Genomic DNA, 17,590 nt, shown 5'->3' on the forward strand with positions numbered 1-17,590 from the left:
CATTTAGTTATCCCTTATGAACTAGATGTTTAATGAGACCCAGTAAAATTTCAGAACTTTGGACTGTAGTGCAGTTGTTCGTTAATATGTTCAGCATTGAAAGACCCTTTACAAGGACAGAGACAAGTGCTTTTGTAAATTATTAATATTTCTTTACACTCTTATTGTAAGATCTGAAGTCAATTTTGTCAGGTTTGTATAGTAAAGATAATGACTTGGGGACAAAACTTAGGATAGGCTTAGGAAGGTAAAAGCTTGAGATCAGACAACAGTAGATCAATTTCTCTGATACATAATTCCTTTGACAGTAGATTTTTTAGTGGTGTAAGATATTTGTCATGGTTTAAACCCAGCCATGTAGCTCGTTCACTCACTCCCCCCTGCTTCTTCCCTCCCGCCCTGCTCCCAGAGGGATGGGGAGGAGAATCGGAAGAATGTAACTCCCATGGGTTGAGATAAGAGCAGTCCAGTAACTATGGTATAACACAAATCACTACTGCTACCACCAATAATAATAATGATAAGGAAACAACAAGGGAAGAGAATACAATACCACCCGCTGACTGATAATGTTGAGCCCGACCGAGCAGTGAGTCAGCCCTTCCGGGAAACTCCCAGTTACCTCCCCGGGCATGACGTGCTGTGGCATGGAATACCTCTTTGGCTAGTTTGGATCAGGTGTCCTGTCTCTGCTTCCTCCTGTCTTCCCCTCCTCCCTGGCAGAGCATGAGACTCACAAAGTCCTTGGTCAGACTAAACATTTGATCAGTAACTAAAAACATTGGTGTTATCAGCACTGTTCCCAGGCTGAAAGTCAAAAACACAGCGCTGCACCAGCTACTAAGAAGGAGAAAAATACCTGCTACTGCTGAACCAAGGACAATATTTAATACTTAAATCCATATTAAAATACATCAGACAAGCTTAAAAATGGTATATTAACATTGGTAGGCTGTTGGTAATTTCCTCCATTTCTCAAGCATCCCTTTCTCATGTCAAATGCTGGTCAGAATAGAAGCCTTTTTAAAAATTGTAGACAGATCTCTATTTTTTTCATTTGCTAAAGAAAAAGAAAAACCAAAACACAACCCAACAAACAAACAAGCAAAAAACCCACTGAAACAACAAGAAAAACAACAAATATAATGTCAGCTGAACTGGAGTGGTCATTAAATATTGTATTATTTTGGTTATATGTTTTGTAATAATGAATTAAATTTATCATGTCATTCCAAGTATATCAGTTATATTAACAGTTGATTATACTGTAAAACATAATGATTAAAGTGTTGAGCTCATGTAACTAGTGGGGATTACTTCAAAGAACTGAAATGAATTTCAATGATTTTGTGCATCAGTCATAGCATGGTTTTTATTATTGAACTCGATAAGTTAATTGGGATATGCACAGCTTGGGGGTGACATGGCATAAAGAGCATTAGTACTTATCTTTTTCTGAGTATTTTGTTATTGAAACTGATGGACGCTAAAAAATTCACACTAGAACTTCTGTCATTTATGTCTTTCATAAGAGTGTTACTACTAGTCTTTTCTTTCCTTCTGTCAGTTAAATTGCTGACATTAAGCTATGTCACACAGTTAGCATGCTCTGCTGAAGAAAGCAACAAGTTTCATTGTCTCTCCCATTTCAGTGTTTTGCCCACCATGATGGACAAAGGTTGCCACTAACTATTCCTTAGCTCCAGTCTGTTCATGACTAGTAATAGAACCATCTGCTGTTTCCTATCCAGAATTAACTTAAACAGTGTTGGTTTTTAGACCACTTTTGGTTTTTGAAACCAGGGCTCTGTGTTTTCATCCATAATTTGAGTACAGTGAAGCTGGCAAGTTCCTGAGGTAGAGAGCTTGATCTGTTTTCGTATTCATGCAAATAAAAAACAAAACCAACTACTTTCCTAATGATTTTCTTTTTCTGGTTAAAGAAAGCTTTCTGGCTTATAAATTCCTCCGAAAGGTACCCCAACACTAGCCTTGTTAGTTCCTCTGTCAAAGGACATTTTAAAACTAAGTAGTCATCCTTGAATTTGACAGGAAACATTCAGCAATCCATTTGTCAGATTGATCTCCTAAGTGTGAAACTACCGAAGTGTCCCACGTAAACCAGTTGAAAAATAACGGGAAACTTAACAAACTTATGATTCTGTATGTTGTCCAAGTGACTAAATTAATGGTACTTATGCACTAAGTCTGTGTTTCTCAAGCCCAGTTCTGGAGAAGGTTTGATAGTTCAAACAGTGGACAACCTCTCTTTCAAAGGTGGTTTTAAGCATTTCATGGTACAGGATCAGAAGATAATAGAATTTTTATTTTATTTATTTTTTTTTAATCTATGGCAGCACGTACCACCTTGTCCTGACCATCTGAGTACTTCAGAATACAATCTTATTTGGGAACATTAATTTTATGTTGTGGGACATTTTCACTGAACAGTTTCCCCTTTTATCTCTTGATTTGGATGAATATTTCAACCATGAGTTTTTCTCAGTGTATTTGCACATGACTCTGCTGATTCTTAGATCTTCTCCTGTGAGTCTTTGATCCACAGCAGTTAAGCATAAGGGGTAGAAACCCTTTAAAAATTAAGTTTTGTTTTCTCCCCTTCTGCAGCACCTAACTCATGGGACAAAATGCCTTGGTATCATAAACTGTCTGAAAATTAGCTTCTATTGAATTTACATGCAGGAAATCCTATGAAATGCAGCATTGCAGTCTTATAATCCAAATGCCTCTAGATTTTCTTTTTCTATGCCAGTATTTCACCATTATTTATGTTGTCTTTGAGAAGAGACTTTCATCAGGAACTCAGGAAACCACAGTTTACAGAACCATAAGCAGTTACCACTGAAATTTTAATGTTTGGTTTAAGTATTAAGATTTGGGTTCCAGTCTGTTGGTAATCATACTTTTTTCACAATAACTTTGATAGCTAAAAAATAACTCTTACTGATATTTCACTACTTAAGAATATCAAGAACTTGGCTTTAGGCAAACAATTTTTATAATCCTTGTAATTAAGTGTATGTTAAATACTGATATTTTTATTTTTTTTTTTTTTCTAACACGATCTGGATAACTGGCAGTGTATACTGATATAGGAGATTCAGTAATTAAGGGAGTACTCAGTCTTCATGTACTCTAGCTAGAGGGGTTAAAAAACACCCCATATCAGGATTAAAATATTAAATATAGACAGTTCTGCCTACGGAGAATTCTAATAGTCGTAGCTGCTGGATAAACAGTTGAGGTTTTGCTAGCACAGATTTTGTTATTATTACTGTTTATTATTATTAATATTAACAAATCCCAGGTTTTAACACTTGATCAGATTCTTTGTAGAGGATATTTTATACTCTGTAAGGAATGATAATTAAAAATAATAAAATCAAATTTAAGTTATTTAAGGACTTACAAGACTAAGACTCCATTTAAGATTTCTTATTGTTATCAATTACTAATCAAATTGTTTAAAGAAAGTTATTGACAATCTCAATATGCTGTATTCTGAGCATTGCAGGTATGGGATGGCACAAAATGTCCCTACCCAACGTGGAAAGTGCCTGTGGAAGCAAGGGACCTGGAAGGAGAAAAAGTTCTTCTTCGTCAGCTGCAAAATCTAACAGTGGACATTCTAGTTTATGACAACCATGTACATCTGGCAAGATCACTTAAGGTAATGCACTGTTTGATTTTTCTAACTCATTTTGTGTCCTATTTTCTGCTTAGAATGCACTTTAGAGAATGTATCAATTCAGTTACACTGTTAATTCATTTAAGATGTTCATCTTTATATTTCATTGTATTTCCCATACCTTTTTTTTTAATGTAAAATCCCTTCAACATGTGTGAAACAGCATCATTATCCTAAAATTGCCATGAAAAAAAAATCTTCCAATTAAGCAGTTCTTTTCAGACACTGCGATACTATATAGAATTCTGTGAAAATAATGTGGTCAGAAAATGTATTCTATGCTTTAGAATTATTTTTTAAATTATATAAAGTGGGGTTAAACTTGTAGTTACAATCAAGGCCTGTAATTCTAAAGTCAATAAAAGATTTTCTGTTCTATAAACTTCTGCAATTTGCAGTGCAATCTTCATTTAGTGGGTCAGTAATGCTGATTATGCTTAGAGAAAACAACAATATAATTAAACATTTGATCTTCAACAATACTGCCATCTTGCTTCTGAATACAGTAAATTAGCAAAGAATACATCTTTCATTTTATGCTTTCCCCAGTATACCCAAGCATCATTTTTAAGGAGTTTACCAGAAAATAAAGGTAAGTGATAACAATTTGTTAGGCTGGGACTATCAGCAGACATGAAATCAATTTGATATATTAATGCTTGTTCGTAAGTAAATGATAGCAAAATAAGTTGCCCTTGTGTAAGAATTCATAACAAAACTCAGTCACAGAAGTATTTTGTTACTTGCATGTTCTCTTCCGGAATTTTTCTCTTGCTATCTGATGTAACCTATTGATATAAGTATCAGCTGATATTCCAGTGAAGCAGTATCTTTTGAAAACTAAGTGAAAAAAGTAATAAAACATTTTCTTGGGTAGCTGGTGATACTCCCTTTATTGCACTCTCCCATTTATATTCAGGAATTCCTGTTGAATATCTGTCACATAGAATGTCTTCATCAGCTCTCTTTCTTTTCTATGAACCCTTTCTTTCTTACCTCTAAAGCATCTGTGGCTTTGCTGTATACTGCACTGTGTAGCAGAAGCTCTAATGCGAAAGGAAACTAAAGAAACCTGGTTTGACCTACTGAGCAACATGGACTGTTCTCCTAGCTATGTCCAAAGTTGCAGTAGTTTCACTCATGCAAGACGTATAAGTTTTAAGTTAGATCATTTTTGAACACCGCTTTTTAGTGGATTGTCTTAATGAAGTCATTAAAGAAAAAGTACGGATCTTAACAGTTAAACTTCAGGAAGATTTCATAAGTTCAGCTTGCAATATGTGCAGTTAATTTTATTTCACAGAATAATCTAAAGGTAATAGAATTTGGGGTGACCTTTCCTAAAATAGATAATTTAATGAAAGGTTTGGTTTAAAATACTAGTAGAAATAATGTTATGTCATGAGAAAGTATAATTGAAATACTCTATATTAACCTGATTAATATTTATTTGAGGGTCTTGTTATGTAAAAATTTAAGAAATCGTTTATGTAGGTGTGTAAAACTGAAGAGCATTTAGTGTGTGCATGTGCGCCTTCCTGAGCGTGACCACTGTGGACAGAAACTGTAGTAAATGCCTTGCCAACTTATGGTTTCAGAAATAATAAAACTACACTATTTTTCATCTGTTTCTTCTGCATTTAACAGTAGCTTAAAATTGCCTTTTTTAATGTAAATTGTTATCTAATTATTAGGTTGCACTCTACCGTATTGTCATGTACCATTTGCAATGACAGTTGGAGCTCTGAAATGTTTTATGTAAGAACAATCTGTTTTACGAGCCTTGATACTAAGAAGAGTAGATTGGAGAGGAAAAAAAATTTTTCCAACAAGGAAGCTCTGAGTAAGCACTACAAGTCTAGAGAACATAGGTAATATAGTGAATTTTTAGCAAATCCTGGAGCACAGTGTCAGGGATATTCCTGCAAGAGTTTGTTGAAAGCTCTTTCTTTGGATTGTCTATCCAGACAACACTGAAGACAGGAGCATTTCATCCCATTTTCTGAAACAGTCAAATAATATTTACAATTTTCAGTGGAGTGAACTTTAGTAATACAGAAGGAACGCTACAGTTGATACCGTAAGCAGACTTTTTGTCCCCTATATTTATTTGCCTCCCTTTCCTGCTGGGCAAGATTGTGGCTTTCAGTGTTTGATGCCTTAACAGAACGCAAACAGAATTTTCAGAAATCTCATCTCTGAAGGAAATTATTTTCTGATGCATAAAGACAACAGCAAGAGCTACAGCTAAGCAAAGACACTGATGATCACTGCTTTTTCCTGAATTCCCCTCTTCCTCTGGCTACCTGGAGTGCATGGAGCTTTCTCATTACTCTAGGAACCTCAGCCTGCAACTAACTCTCCAGGGTACAGTTGCTCCCCATAGGCTGTAGTTCATTATTTTTCAGCTTTTCTCATCCTGGTGTTTCCAGAGGGTCTCAGGATTCACTGGCATTGCAACAGGACTGTGCCATGGGTTTCTTCATCTGTGGCATTTTTCTAGATGGTAAGCATCAGTCAGCACACTGTAGGGGTCCAGCTATCTACAGTGGCTTAGAGATTTTCTTATGTATTGTCATTCATTGAATATGTGATACTGTCTTCTTGTGGCTTGATATCATCAGTTTTGTGTTGCCTTGCATTTTCTGTACAGTACTATTAAAACAGCTAACCTTGAGTATGCATACAAATCCTAGTTCATAGGTCCACAGTATTTGCTTCATGTTATGTGTCTTCAGATGCAGAATTAGAATATTTTCAGCTGTTCCTCCTTCTGTATACAATGTAATGTCTTTTTTGATAGTACTTTGGACTGAGAAGCCTTGTTTGCTTTTCGAGTGTCTGAGTCACGTTTCCAACATGCAACTTAAATGGGTTACATGACTGCAGTAATTTCTAGCTTCCTACTTTTCAGGCCTGGGTAGCATTCCTTGGACTTGTCAATGGTATTTTCCCCTTTTCTGTCTTTGTACTCATTAAAAGAGTAAAAAAACCAGCAAACCACAACACCGTCCCACCCCCAAGTCCTCTAAACTCTTTAATTGTTTTAAGTTGTTTTTTTTTTATTGCAAAGGACCATACCCATGTACTGTGTATATGCTTCCTGTCTTTTGCAAAAAGTTGTGCACAGTCTATTCAATAAAATTAAACTGTTGATATGATGAAATTATGACAAAGAAATGTCATTGAATATAATAAGCAATAAAATAGACATAAAAATTAGTACAGATTATTTTAAGTGATTCCTGTAAATAAAGACAGACTCTTGTCATGAGTTCTCTTTCTGGCCAGATGTGAACATTTAACTACCATGATAAATGACTGTTCCAAATTCATCAGTGCTTTAAAAATTAATGCAACCCTATATTTTTTGAAATAATTAAGGGAATTTTTGAGATAAATTAGAAAGTTGTTTTGTTTGGCTAACTACAGGGAACTGCATATGCAACTTCTTCATTTTTCTTTTAACCTTAATATTTATTCTTAAAATAGTCATACTTGAATTAGACTGCAAATAGAGTCTTAATCTATTTTATGTTACTGCAAGAAATGTGCCCTTACTGCTTTAATTTCATTTTAAATGAACTTGCTTTAAATGAGGTGGGTAACTCATAAGCAGAACTGCTGTAGTCAAGTAAGGAGTTGGTTTTGTAGTAGATTTTAGATGTGGCTCTGTAAATCATGCTGTTTACTTTAATGAAGGTTATAATTTCTTCTCAGTCAAGTAGATGAAGTGTCCTGGGTCTGCAGGAACAACAGAAATATAGTAACATTTTCAGCAGTAAAATTTGCTCACACTGTTCACAGTAAGCAATGCTGCCTCCCAAAGGAGCTCAAGGAAACTGCACTAGGAAGATATTTTTATAGTCATAAATCTCGGGACAGTGAGACATGCAGTTTGGCTGGCTTCTTGCATGAATTTCAGCGCAAAAGTCTAGAAGGCAAAACCAACACTTTGTATTCTTGCCTTCTGGACTTTCTCCTCCCATGTTTAATGTTTTATGTTTGCACATACAGTAAATAATAAATACTTTTCATACATGGTTTTTGAAAGAAAGTTCTTCACTTACATTCAACTTTTTCCCACTTATATACAAATTACTCTAGGGGGAAAAAATATTTTGACACTATTAAATTGACATAAGGTTGTTTGATAAGTAGAACTTTGCTAAGAACTTAAAAAAAAAAAAAAGCTTTCTCCAAATGCAGTTGTCATAGTCATCAGATTAGTTTTACAATATGAAAGTCCCTTGCATTTTTGAATATTCAACATAATTAAATGAAATTTTGCACCTGGGAAAAATAAGAAAAGGCTTTAGATAAGCCTCTGAACTGCCACCGAAATGCACAAACTGTCATGTTGATACACTCAGAATGAACAAAATGAGCAGCCCCTTAATGATGCAGGTCAACTAAAACTCTTGTAAGAGCTCCGTGCTAGAAGCAAAATAGGTGCAGGTTGAAGTGTGCTTCTTATGTCCCTGGTGCCTCAGTTTGAAAGTATGCTGCCTTTTTCAGTGTGATTATTGTTTAAAAGAGCAATTTGATACCAGCATTATATACTTACAGCCTGTCCCTTGATGCAGAGGAGGATTCTAGAATCAATGTTGCTTAACTGCTTGTGTGTGTGTGTGTGTGTGTGTGTGTGTGTGTGTGTGTATACACATTTGTAAGTGTCATACTAGGACCTGGCCAATCCAGTCTAATAGGGATGCTTTTTAGGTTTCTACTGGTTAAAGCAGGAGCTGAAACAGAAGTAAGATTTAACAGAATTCTGCTGTAATATTAATATTAATTGAAGTAAATTTAAAGTAATTAAATCATTTATATAGGGCAATTTAAAGATACTTAGAGTGAACATAAATTCAGGTTATTGAATGTGTTGCTTGCCAGCTATCAGCTGGATCTTAGGTTATACTTTAGAGAAGGATTTGGTGCTAGTTAATTTGATTCAAAGGCTTTTAAGACACATTGAAGGAAAACTATCTAATTAAGTCTCCAGATTGTCTACCTTTAGAACCTTGGTTTGGGTTTAGGCTTTCAGGGAGGTGAGAGAGAGGCATACTGTGTTTTTTTGAAATAAAAGCAAAGTTAAAGATGTATTTGATGTTCATGCCTCTGTAACTTCTTTCTTAATAGGTACTTGTATAAGTTAGCCTAAGTCCATTTGTATAACTTGACAAAACTGTTTAAGAGAGCACAAAATAACTCTAAGCAAAACAAGAAGTATGTGCTCCATGTACCCAAGGAGAAAATCTAACAGAGTTAAGATCAGTGCCAGAATCTTTGAATTTCTAACATGTGTTGCCTTGTATCCTGGTGTAGAAAATATATTAACTTGTAATGTAAGACAAGATTAAGAAGTCTGGGTAAGCAGATGTGTTTGCATGTAAACATAAACAAATAGTCCATTCATGGTGATGGACATGAGGTCAGTTGCTGAGTGTAATCATACATGGAGAAATCACAGCATGTCAGTCTCCAGAGAGCTGTGTTGTGAATATAGAAGACAAATTGTGCCCTCAGGAAAGGAATATATTGTCTCGTTTGATCTGTCTTCTGAAGTCTACTTGAGAATCAGTAAGAACTCTTGTGCTGGTTCTGAATCAGCCTTTGCTGCCACTAATGCTGTCTGATAAAGCAAAACAAGCAGGTCACCCAGAGAGGTTTTGGGGTCTCTGTCTTTGGAAACACTCAAAGCCCAGCTGGAGACAGCCTGAAGAAGCCTGCTCTAGTTGATTCTGCCTTGGGCATGGGGGTCGGACTAGGCACTTTCCAGAGGTCCCTGAAATTCTCAGCTGTTAGGTGATGCAGTGAATACTGGGGAGAAGCTGTATGAGGCCTAGAATTTTCTGAGTAAGCAACCATTTTTTTTTTTTTTTTTTTTTTTTTCCAGATTGGAAGTTTTCTGAGAATTTACAGTATTCATACAAAACAAGCAAGTGCTGATAATGAAGATGCCTCACATATAGAATTTCATCTTCATGGAGGTACCGGTTATGGTCGAGGAATAGGAGTCTTACCAGAAAGTAACCCGGATGTTAAGGATCTAAAAGTGTAAGTTATATATGTAGGGGTGGGTTTTTTTCTCAAGCTGATTCTGGAAAACTCTAAGCTAATACAACAACTGTAGAAATTAGAACTGTAAATATGTAAGAACAGGAAGCTCTGGAACAGCATACATATTTAGCACCATTAATATGAAGAGTATTTGGGGAGTTATGTAAATAAAGGCTAATTTTTGGAATTTAAAATACAGTAGATATTGAGATTTCTGTTCTATAGTGTTGTAATAATTATCACATGTATTCTCTTCTAAACTGGCATATCTTTTAGGGATAAATCTATGGTTAAGCAGATAAATTGAGCACATTATAAACGTGCATATGCGTTAATTGAAAGTGGTGAGACTTAAAGATACTCAAAATGAGTCGTATAATATGTTTTACTGAACAGTGTTATATACATAAAGAATCATAGAATACTTGAGATTATAAAAGACTTTTAATATCATTGAGTCAAACCATTAGCCTAACGTTGCCAAGTTCACCACTAAACAATGTCCTAAAGCATCACATCCATTTAAATACCTCTAGGGATGGTGACTCAACCCCTTTCTTGGGCAGCCTGTTCCAATGTTTGACATTCCTTTCAGTGAAGAAATTCTTCCTTCCTAATATCCAGTCAAAACCTTCTCTGGTTCAGCTTGAAGCCATTTCCTCATGTCCTATCACTTCTTACTTGGGAAGAGAGACCAGCATCCACTTTGCTATGACCTCCTTTCAACTAGTTGTAGAGAGCAGTAAGGTTTCCCCTGAGCCTTCTTTTCTCCGGGATAAACAACCCCAGTTTCCTCAGCCTCTCCAGTCAAATGGGACCTCCCCAGTTAGCCAGGACAGCTGATAAATGACTGAAAGTGGCTTAGTGAGCACATCCACCAGCTTCCTCTGTCCCCTTTGATGGATCCCATCTGGCCTTATAGACTTGTGTGTATCCAAGTTGTGTAGCAGGTCGCTGACCATTTCCCCTTGGATTATGTGGGCTTCATTCTGAGCATGTCTTCCAACTCGGGGGGCTGCATACCAGAACAACTGGCCTTCCTATAAAGACAGAGGCAAGGAATGCATTAAGAACCTCAGCCTTTTCCTCATCCTTTGTCACTACGTTTGCCCTCCAGCCAGTAAAGTATGGCAGTCCTCCTTAGCCCTGTTTTTGTTGCTAATGTATTTATAGAAACATTTTTTGTTGCCTTTTATGCCAGTATCACAGTATCACAGTATGTTAGAGATTGGAAGGGACCTCAAAAGATCATCTAGTCCAATCCCCCTGCCAGAGCAGGAACACCTAGATAAGGTTACACAGGAATGTGTCCAGGCGGGTTTTGAATGTCTCCAAGGAGACAGTAGCCAGATTAAAGGCTTTGGCCTTTCTAATTTTTTCCCTGCATAACCTCACAGCATCCTGAGATCCTCCTGAGAGGCCTGCCCCTTCTTCTACTGATCATAAATTCTCTCCCCTCCCTTCCTTTCCCCCCCTCAGGAAGGGCTAAGTACCTGAAATCAGAAATCCTGTTTCCAGCTGTACAGATTTATTTTGGTACTATATTGTGTTTAAAGTTCCAGAAGTGATTCGGAAAGGAGTGTCTCACCTTCATCATTAATATACATTCCTGCACCTTCCAGCTCAATTTAATTTATGGCTCAGCTGGAAGATTTATGTCTGGATGTTACACCTGTGTATTGATAAAGACTAGGCTTCATATAAGTATATGTGTGTATGTATATATATAAGAGACTTATGTAGAATATAAAATGTTTATTTATTTATTTATAGATTCTTAGAATCGGTGGATCTGTCCAACAGTCAGGATATGGAAAGCATGTCTTCAGTCCAATTAGATGACACTTTTTACAGTGATGCAGGTAGGAACATTTGAAAGCTGATATGCTGTTTCATCTAACACATACATGGTCAACATAAGGTCACAGTTATTGCTTCTGGTAAGCGTATAATGTTGGTTTCAGACACAAAGCTTTAGAGAATTCTTTTGGATTATTAGACTGGAAATTGACATTACCGTAACCTTCTGTCTTGCAACAGAAGCCTTTCGTATACATGGAAAAATACTTTCATAGCAGGCAATGAATAAATTCTTCAACACAGGTGTTGTCTTATTCATACTATATTAGATTATAAAGCACTGATTAATTCCCTCTAAAGGCGGATTACTCAGAGGCAGACACTGAAAACACTACTAAAGAGCTGCTTCTTTGAGGAGCCCTTGTAAAGCCACTGGATGGAAAGTTGTGTCAGTGACAGAGTTGCAAGGTGCAGTGCCATGGAAAAGTAGTATTTTACAGACAGTTCTACAGTTCCCATATTATTCATCCAGTGGTATTTTTAACCCAGAATAAGAATAACTAAAAATGAATTAAACTCTAAAGCTGTTCGGACATAGTTTGCGTCTTTGCTCCTAGCTTTTAAAATCATATGGTACTTAGCCATTATTAACATACTCTGACACAGATATTTCTAAACGGGTGTAAAAGTCAAGAATAAATCCCTCATGTCTAGACCATAACACTGCAAATTTAGAGATAATTTTGCACATATTTACTGTACTGTGTATGTGTAGTAGAGGTTGTTCAGAGGAGGCCCTAGGCAGTCCACAGTGCTTTTAGAATAATGTGTTTATACTCTTGTCCAGAGGGATTACAGGGGTGTAGACGCGGAGGTCACGAACAGTGCTGAGACAATCAATGTGATCAAGCAATTGCCAAAGTTTATTGCGCAGACACCGGGTTATATACCAATCCTGTTCTTCCAGCTTATGTCACATCCTTGGATACAGCAATTCCATTGGCTAACATACAAACGTTAACAAATGCCAGCTTACTAAACATTACTTCCCGACTGCAACTTTTTAACGTCTTAATTCAACAGTTTCACATCCTACTTCTAACCATAAAACTTTATAACACCAGCAATCTTACTTCCTCTGATGCTCTAATTATATGAAGGCCCAAGTTCTCCTTATTTCAATCACAGGAGTACGAGTTCTGTCCAGGATCCCTTGCCTCTGCTCACAGCTATGACGAACCTGCCCACAAATCCCCCCTTTTGTTTTTGAGCAGAGGCATTTATTTCAGTTCTCATATATGTCCATTCTCCATCATGAACGCGTTGACAATTCCTTCCGGTGGAGCCGTCCGCTGGATAAGCCACACTTTGGATAGTACCTTCGCAATCAACGCCCTTCCACAAGCAAGTATTCCACGTGCTATGCACAAGATCACTATAAGCGTTAATAACAACTGTACCAAACTATATATCAACGGTTTTACCCAACCACTAACTCCCAGGTTCTTCAACCAATCACCTAATCTGGTCTCAACCTGTATCTTATTAACATGCTCTTGCAATTCCCGAATTCTTGCGTGTATGGATTTTGAATGATCAGACAAATTAAAACAACACAATCCATCAAAATCATCACACCCATGTCCATGTGCTAGCAACAAAAAATCTATAGCGGTGCGATTTTGCAAAATAGCTTTGCGATTCAACGTCTTTCATCAGCTCAGTCAAAACATCTGACGTGAGATTAGCTTGTTTTGCGGCCCAACATGCCAGCTTCTGCAAATTGGCATTAGCAATCGCTGCTGCACAGCCAGGACAAAATATGCTAGCTAACAGATTCTCTGCTTTTCCTATTAGAGTTACTGAGTCATTACAGGTTGCTGACAAGGTGTCTAAAGCGCGTTTACTTCGGGTTCTATTCCACGCCCTTAAGTGTTTCACTGATGGTGCCAGAAGGCTGAGCCTTCCCAAATAACACAGCCCTCCAAGTGGGATACCTTGCCAAGCACGATCGCCACAAATCAAAAAGACTCCCTTAGGCAAAGCTAACGACATGTTTGGGAAAAGTTCATGCCGACCAAATTCTTCGAGCCCTACATTGAGCCCTAATATGACCCAACTTTCCGCAATTATAGCATCTCTTATCCTTTCTTTTTCCTCCTTTCCTCTGGACAAGTGGTTGGACAGCAGCACCGAACACCTCAGCCATATATGCCGCCTTCTGTTCATGCCCCATGCGTTCTAGTTCTACTGCCTCAAGCAGCTGAGCAGCAGACGTCCCCCTCGGCAAAGTACTCAAAATCTGTTTCGTCTGATCATTGGCTCCATCAAAGGCCATGATATCTAACAATTTTCCCTTCATATCGTCGCTTAGATCAGGATTTTTTCTCAAGGCAGCAAATAGCCTATCAATAAATTGCTGATACGACTCCATTGTTCCCTTCTTAATAGACAAGAATCCAGGAGCAGTTTTGTCATCAGGCAAGGCATACCAGGCTTTCAATGCCTGCTCCTGGGACAAGGCTAGGACAGCCGTTGGCAGATTAGCTTGTGCCTGCGGATCGTCATATTGACCTTTTCCTAACAAAACATTGGCCGTTACCCCAGACAATGGATCCCCCTGCTGACGAGGCTGACTAGCAACCCTTTGGCAGGCTAGATCCCACTTGTTAAAAAACCAAAGCTGCAAATGTGGAGCAAGCAGCAATTGGGCAAGTAACCGGATATCATATGGCGCTAAGATATAAGCCGAAAATATGTGAGCGATTATGGCCTGAGTATACGACGATTTCAGTCCATAGGTGGTCACTGCCTGCCAAGCCTCCTTAACTCTTTTTAAATCAAGAGCCTCCCACTCCTTTGCCCCTTGCTGGGTGGTGAACACTGGGTAAGCCGAAGGCTCCATGTCGGCAAATTCCTCGTCTACAATTGCATCCCTGATAAACCCGCGCCAACGATGTGCCGGATTTCTCCTGCCTCCCGATCCCTTCCCCGACTCCTCCCCCAGAATCCCTTCCTTCGAAAAAGGATTATATGAGGGTGGAGCAGACAGCCCAGCAGCGCCTCCCCCGGCCTCCAGAGCTTCCAGCTTTTCAGGATCAGTTGAAGTTGTTCATCTGCTGGGTCAGCTGCCTTCTGTCGATGAGCTGAACAGACTGACTGCTCGGAATTGAAGTCGGGAGGATACGAGTCCGGTTCTGACTCCACGGATCCCGGACCTGGATCCAGTGCAGCCTCAGGGTCTTTTCCCTCAGGATCTGGGACGCAAGTCGTCGTTCCTTCTACTCTTACTGCGCTCTGTGATTGCTGCCGAAGCTTTTTCTTCCCGGCCAGTTGTGACGGTTTTTGGGGAACAGTTCCAGGCACAGTAGGAGAAGCAAACGCCATGGATGTCGCGCCCACCCCTGTTCCCTAATGTTCTGAGGAGGGGGCGGTGGCCGTAAGTACAGACACCACTGCCGCCCGTTCAGATTTCATTTATTTTAGAGTCTCTAACATCAATCTCCACATAGTGGAGTGCTTTTGTGTTTCTTTGTCCCCTTACTGATCTCATCCCACAGTGCTTGTCCTATACGCTCCCACTCAGAAGTCTTGAACACAGCTTGCACAGTGGGGATAAAGCCACAATCACAGGACCATTTTAACAGCCTTTGCAGGGCGGCACTATTATATTGCACTCCTCTCTTAGAGAGAATATGTTGGAGGAGCTTCACCACTGCCTGTTCCTCCCTGGACAGCGAGTGCCCCATCTCCTCCCTGGCTGCTCACCTGATCAGGGTGAGATTCCCGAAGTTTTCGCAGACATCTGACTTCCAGCGCTGGGGCAGCGCTGCTTTCGGCCGGCTCTCCGCCCCCTCCTTTCCTGTCGGGCTTTCCAACTCGACTCTGCAAGCTACTGAGGTGAGGATCCCTGTTCGGGCGCCACTTGTAGACGCGGAGGTCACGAACAATGCTGAGACGATCAATGTGATCAAACAATTGCCAAAGTTTATTGCGCAGACACCGGGTTATATACCAATCTTGTTCTTCCAGCTTATGTCACATCCTTGGATACAGCAATTCCATTGGCTAACATACAAACGTTAACAAATGCCAGCTTACTAAACATTACTTCCCGACCGCAACTTTTTAACGTCTTAATTCAACAGTTTCACATCCTACTTCTAACCATAAAACTTTATAACACCAGCAATCTTACTTCCTCTGATGCTCTAATTATATGAAGGCCCAAGTTCTCCTTATTTCAATCACAGGAGTACGAGTTCTGTCCAAGACCCCTTGCCTCTGCTCACAGCTATGACGAACCTGCCCACACAGGGGGATGAATATGGTTTATGCTAGCAGTATCATTCACAGTATGCATTTGAAAAGTGTTCATTTTGGCAGGCATTGCTAGTTAATGTGTACACTAATTTCTCCTCAAATATATTAACCTTTCATAATTAATGTTTGCTGCTTACTTTGCATTTTCCTTTTGCAGTATTGTTTCCATACATTATTGGGATTTTCATTTTCCTTTGTTCAGCTTTTGGTTTTATGTGTGTACCTATCTGCCTGTCTGTCTATCTGGTTTTGTGTGCCCACATGGTAAAAAAGGAATGAAAATAATTAGAAATTCTTTATTTTAGATTTTGAATCTGACTTGAAGAGGTATCAGCAGTTACCTGTTACAGGTAGGAAACATTTTGACCTAAACATAGATTTTATTTTTACTAAAGAACAAAAATATTTTTGAGACATCAGCTGCACAACATTTGTTGTGATTTACCTGAAAGACTGTAGTAACATGCGTCCTGGGTTCAGCAGCAGCAGTCACTTTTTCTCCTTCTTAGTAGCTGGTGCAGCGCTGTGGTTTTGACTTTCGGCCTGGGAATAATACTGATAAAACTGATGGTTTTGGTTGCTGGTCAGAATGTTTACCCTGACCAAGGACTTTGTGAGGCTCATGTTCTGCCAGGGAGGAGGGGAAGCTGGGAGGAAGCAGGGACAGGACACCTGACCCAAACTAGCCAAAGAGGTATTCCATACCACAGCATGTCATGCCCAGGATGTAGAGCTGAGAGTCGCCTGGAAGGGCTGGAACGCTGCGGGGTGGGGGCGAGGTACCAGTTGGTGAGCGGTTGTATTCTCTTCCTTGTTATTTCGTTTATCGTTATTACTATTAGTGGTAGCAGTAGTGATTTGTGTTATATCTTAGTTATTAAACTGTTCTTATCTCAACCCATGGGAGTTGCATTCTTTTGATTCTCCTCCCCATGCCTCCAGAAGTGGAGGGAAGAAAGGTGGGGGGGAAGTGGACTGCGTGGTTCTGGTTTGCAGCCTGGGCTTAAACCACGACAACGTTATATTGATAAATTGAGGCTGTAACTGGGAAGGGAAGGTGGACATTAAAGGAAAATGCATACTTGGAATGGCCATTTCCCATATTCCACATATTATGGTGTTTAATAGATAGGCACAGCTTTTTTTGTTTTGTTTTTGTTATTTTGCAGTATTAACGGATCATCTGGATCTGAATAACACAGAACTGAAAACCATTCTGAGCAGCACGGCTCCTCAGCAGTACCGCATTAGAGCAAAGCTGAGAACTTATAAACCCCAGAAGCTCTATCAGGCTGTTAAACTTCATTGTTCCAAATGCAACTCTTTGTAAGTGTTTCACACAATAAAAGCAATTGGGAATTGTTCTGTAGGTTTTGGGATGCCTAAATTTTCGGTGTATTTTCATCTTTTTTGTGTAACATGAGCTGAATGTAAATGTATTTCATTTTGAGCAAAGATTTGAAACTCACTGGTAATAGGTAGGAAAATTTGAAATCATCAGATGAGTTCCTTTTTTACAGAGTCCTTTGAGTGCTTTTGAAGAAAGAATTTTTCTTTCTTTTCAAATTTAGCAGTGCAGTTTTTCCCATATTGAAGTTATATTGCGGTTTTGAAATAGGATATGCGAAAAGGTATCATAGTCTCCAAGTGAATGAATAAAGTATCTTTGACTGAAGTGTATCTTCCAGAGAGGGCATC

General features: G+C 38.7%; 1 protein-coding gene across 6 annotated transcripts in view; it reads left to right on the forward strand.

Annotated features, from left to right (window-relative positions):
- Window positions 1–17,590, forward strand: part of POT1 (protection of telomeres 1) — a 73,141-nt gene that overhangs the window by 39,941 nt on the left and 15,610 nt on the right. For all 6 annotated transcript variants that reach the window (XM_080613840.1, XM_080613841.1, XM_080613842.1 and 3 more), the window contains 5 exons: window positions 3,536–3,691; window positions 9,606–9,766; window positions 11,543–11,631; window positions 16,198–16,242; window positions 17,062–17,218. In XM_080613840.1, coding sequence (XP_080469966.1) covers window positions 3,536–3,691; window positions 9,606–9,766; window positions 11,543–11,631; window positions 16,198–16,242; window positions 17,062–17,218 — 608 coding nt within the window. The remainder of the gene's footprint in view (window positions 1–3,535; window positions 3,692–9,605; window positions 9,767–11,542; window positions 11,632–16,197; window positions 16,243–17,061; window positions 17,219–17,590) is intronic.

Source organism: Psittacula echo (genome assembly GCF_963264785.1).
Source record: "Psittacula echo genome assembly, chromosome: 1".
Classification (NCBI taxonomy): Eukaryota; Metazoa; Chordata; class Aves; order Psittaciformes; family Psittacidae; genus Psittacula; species Psittacula echo.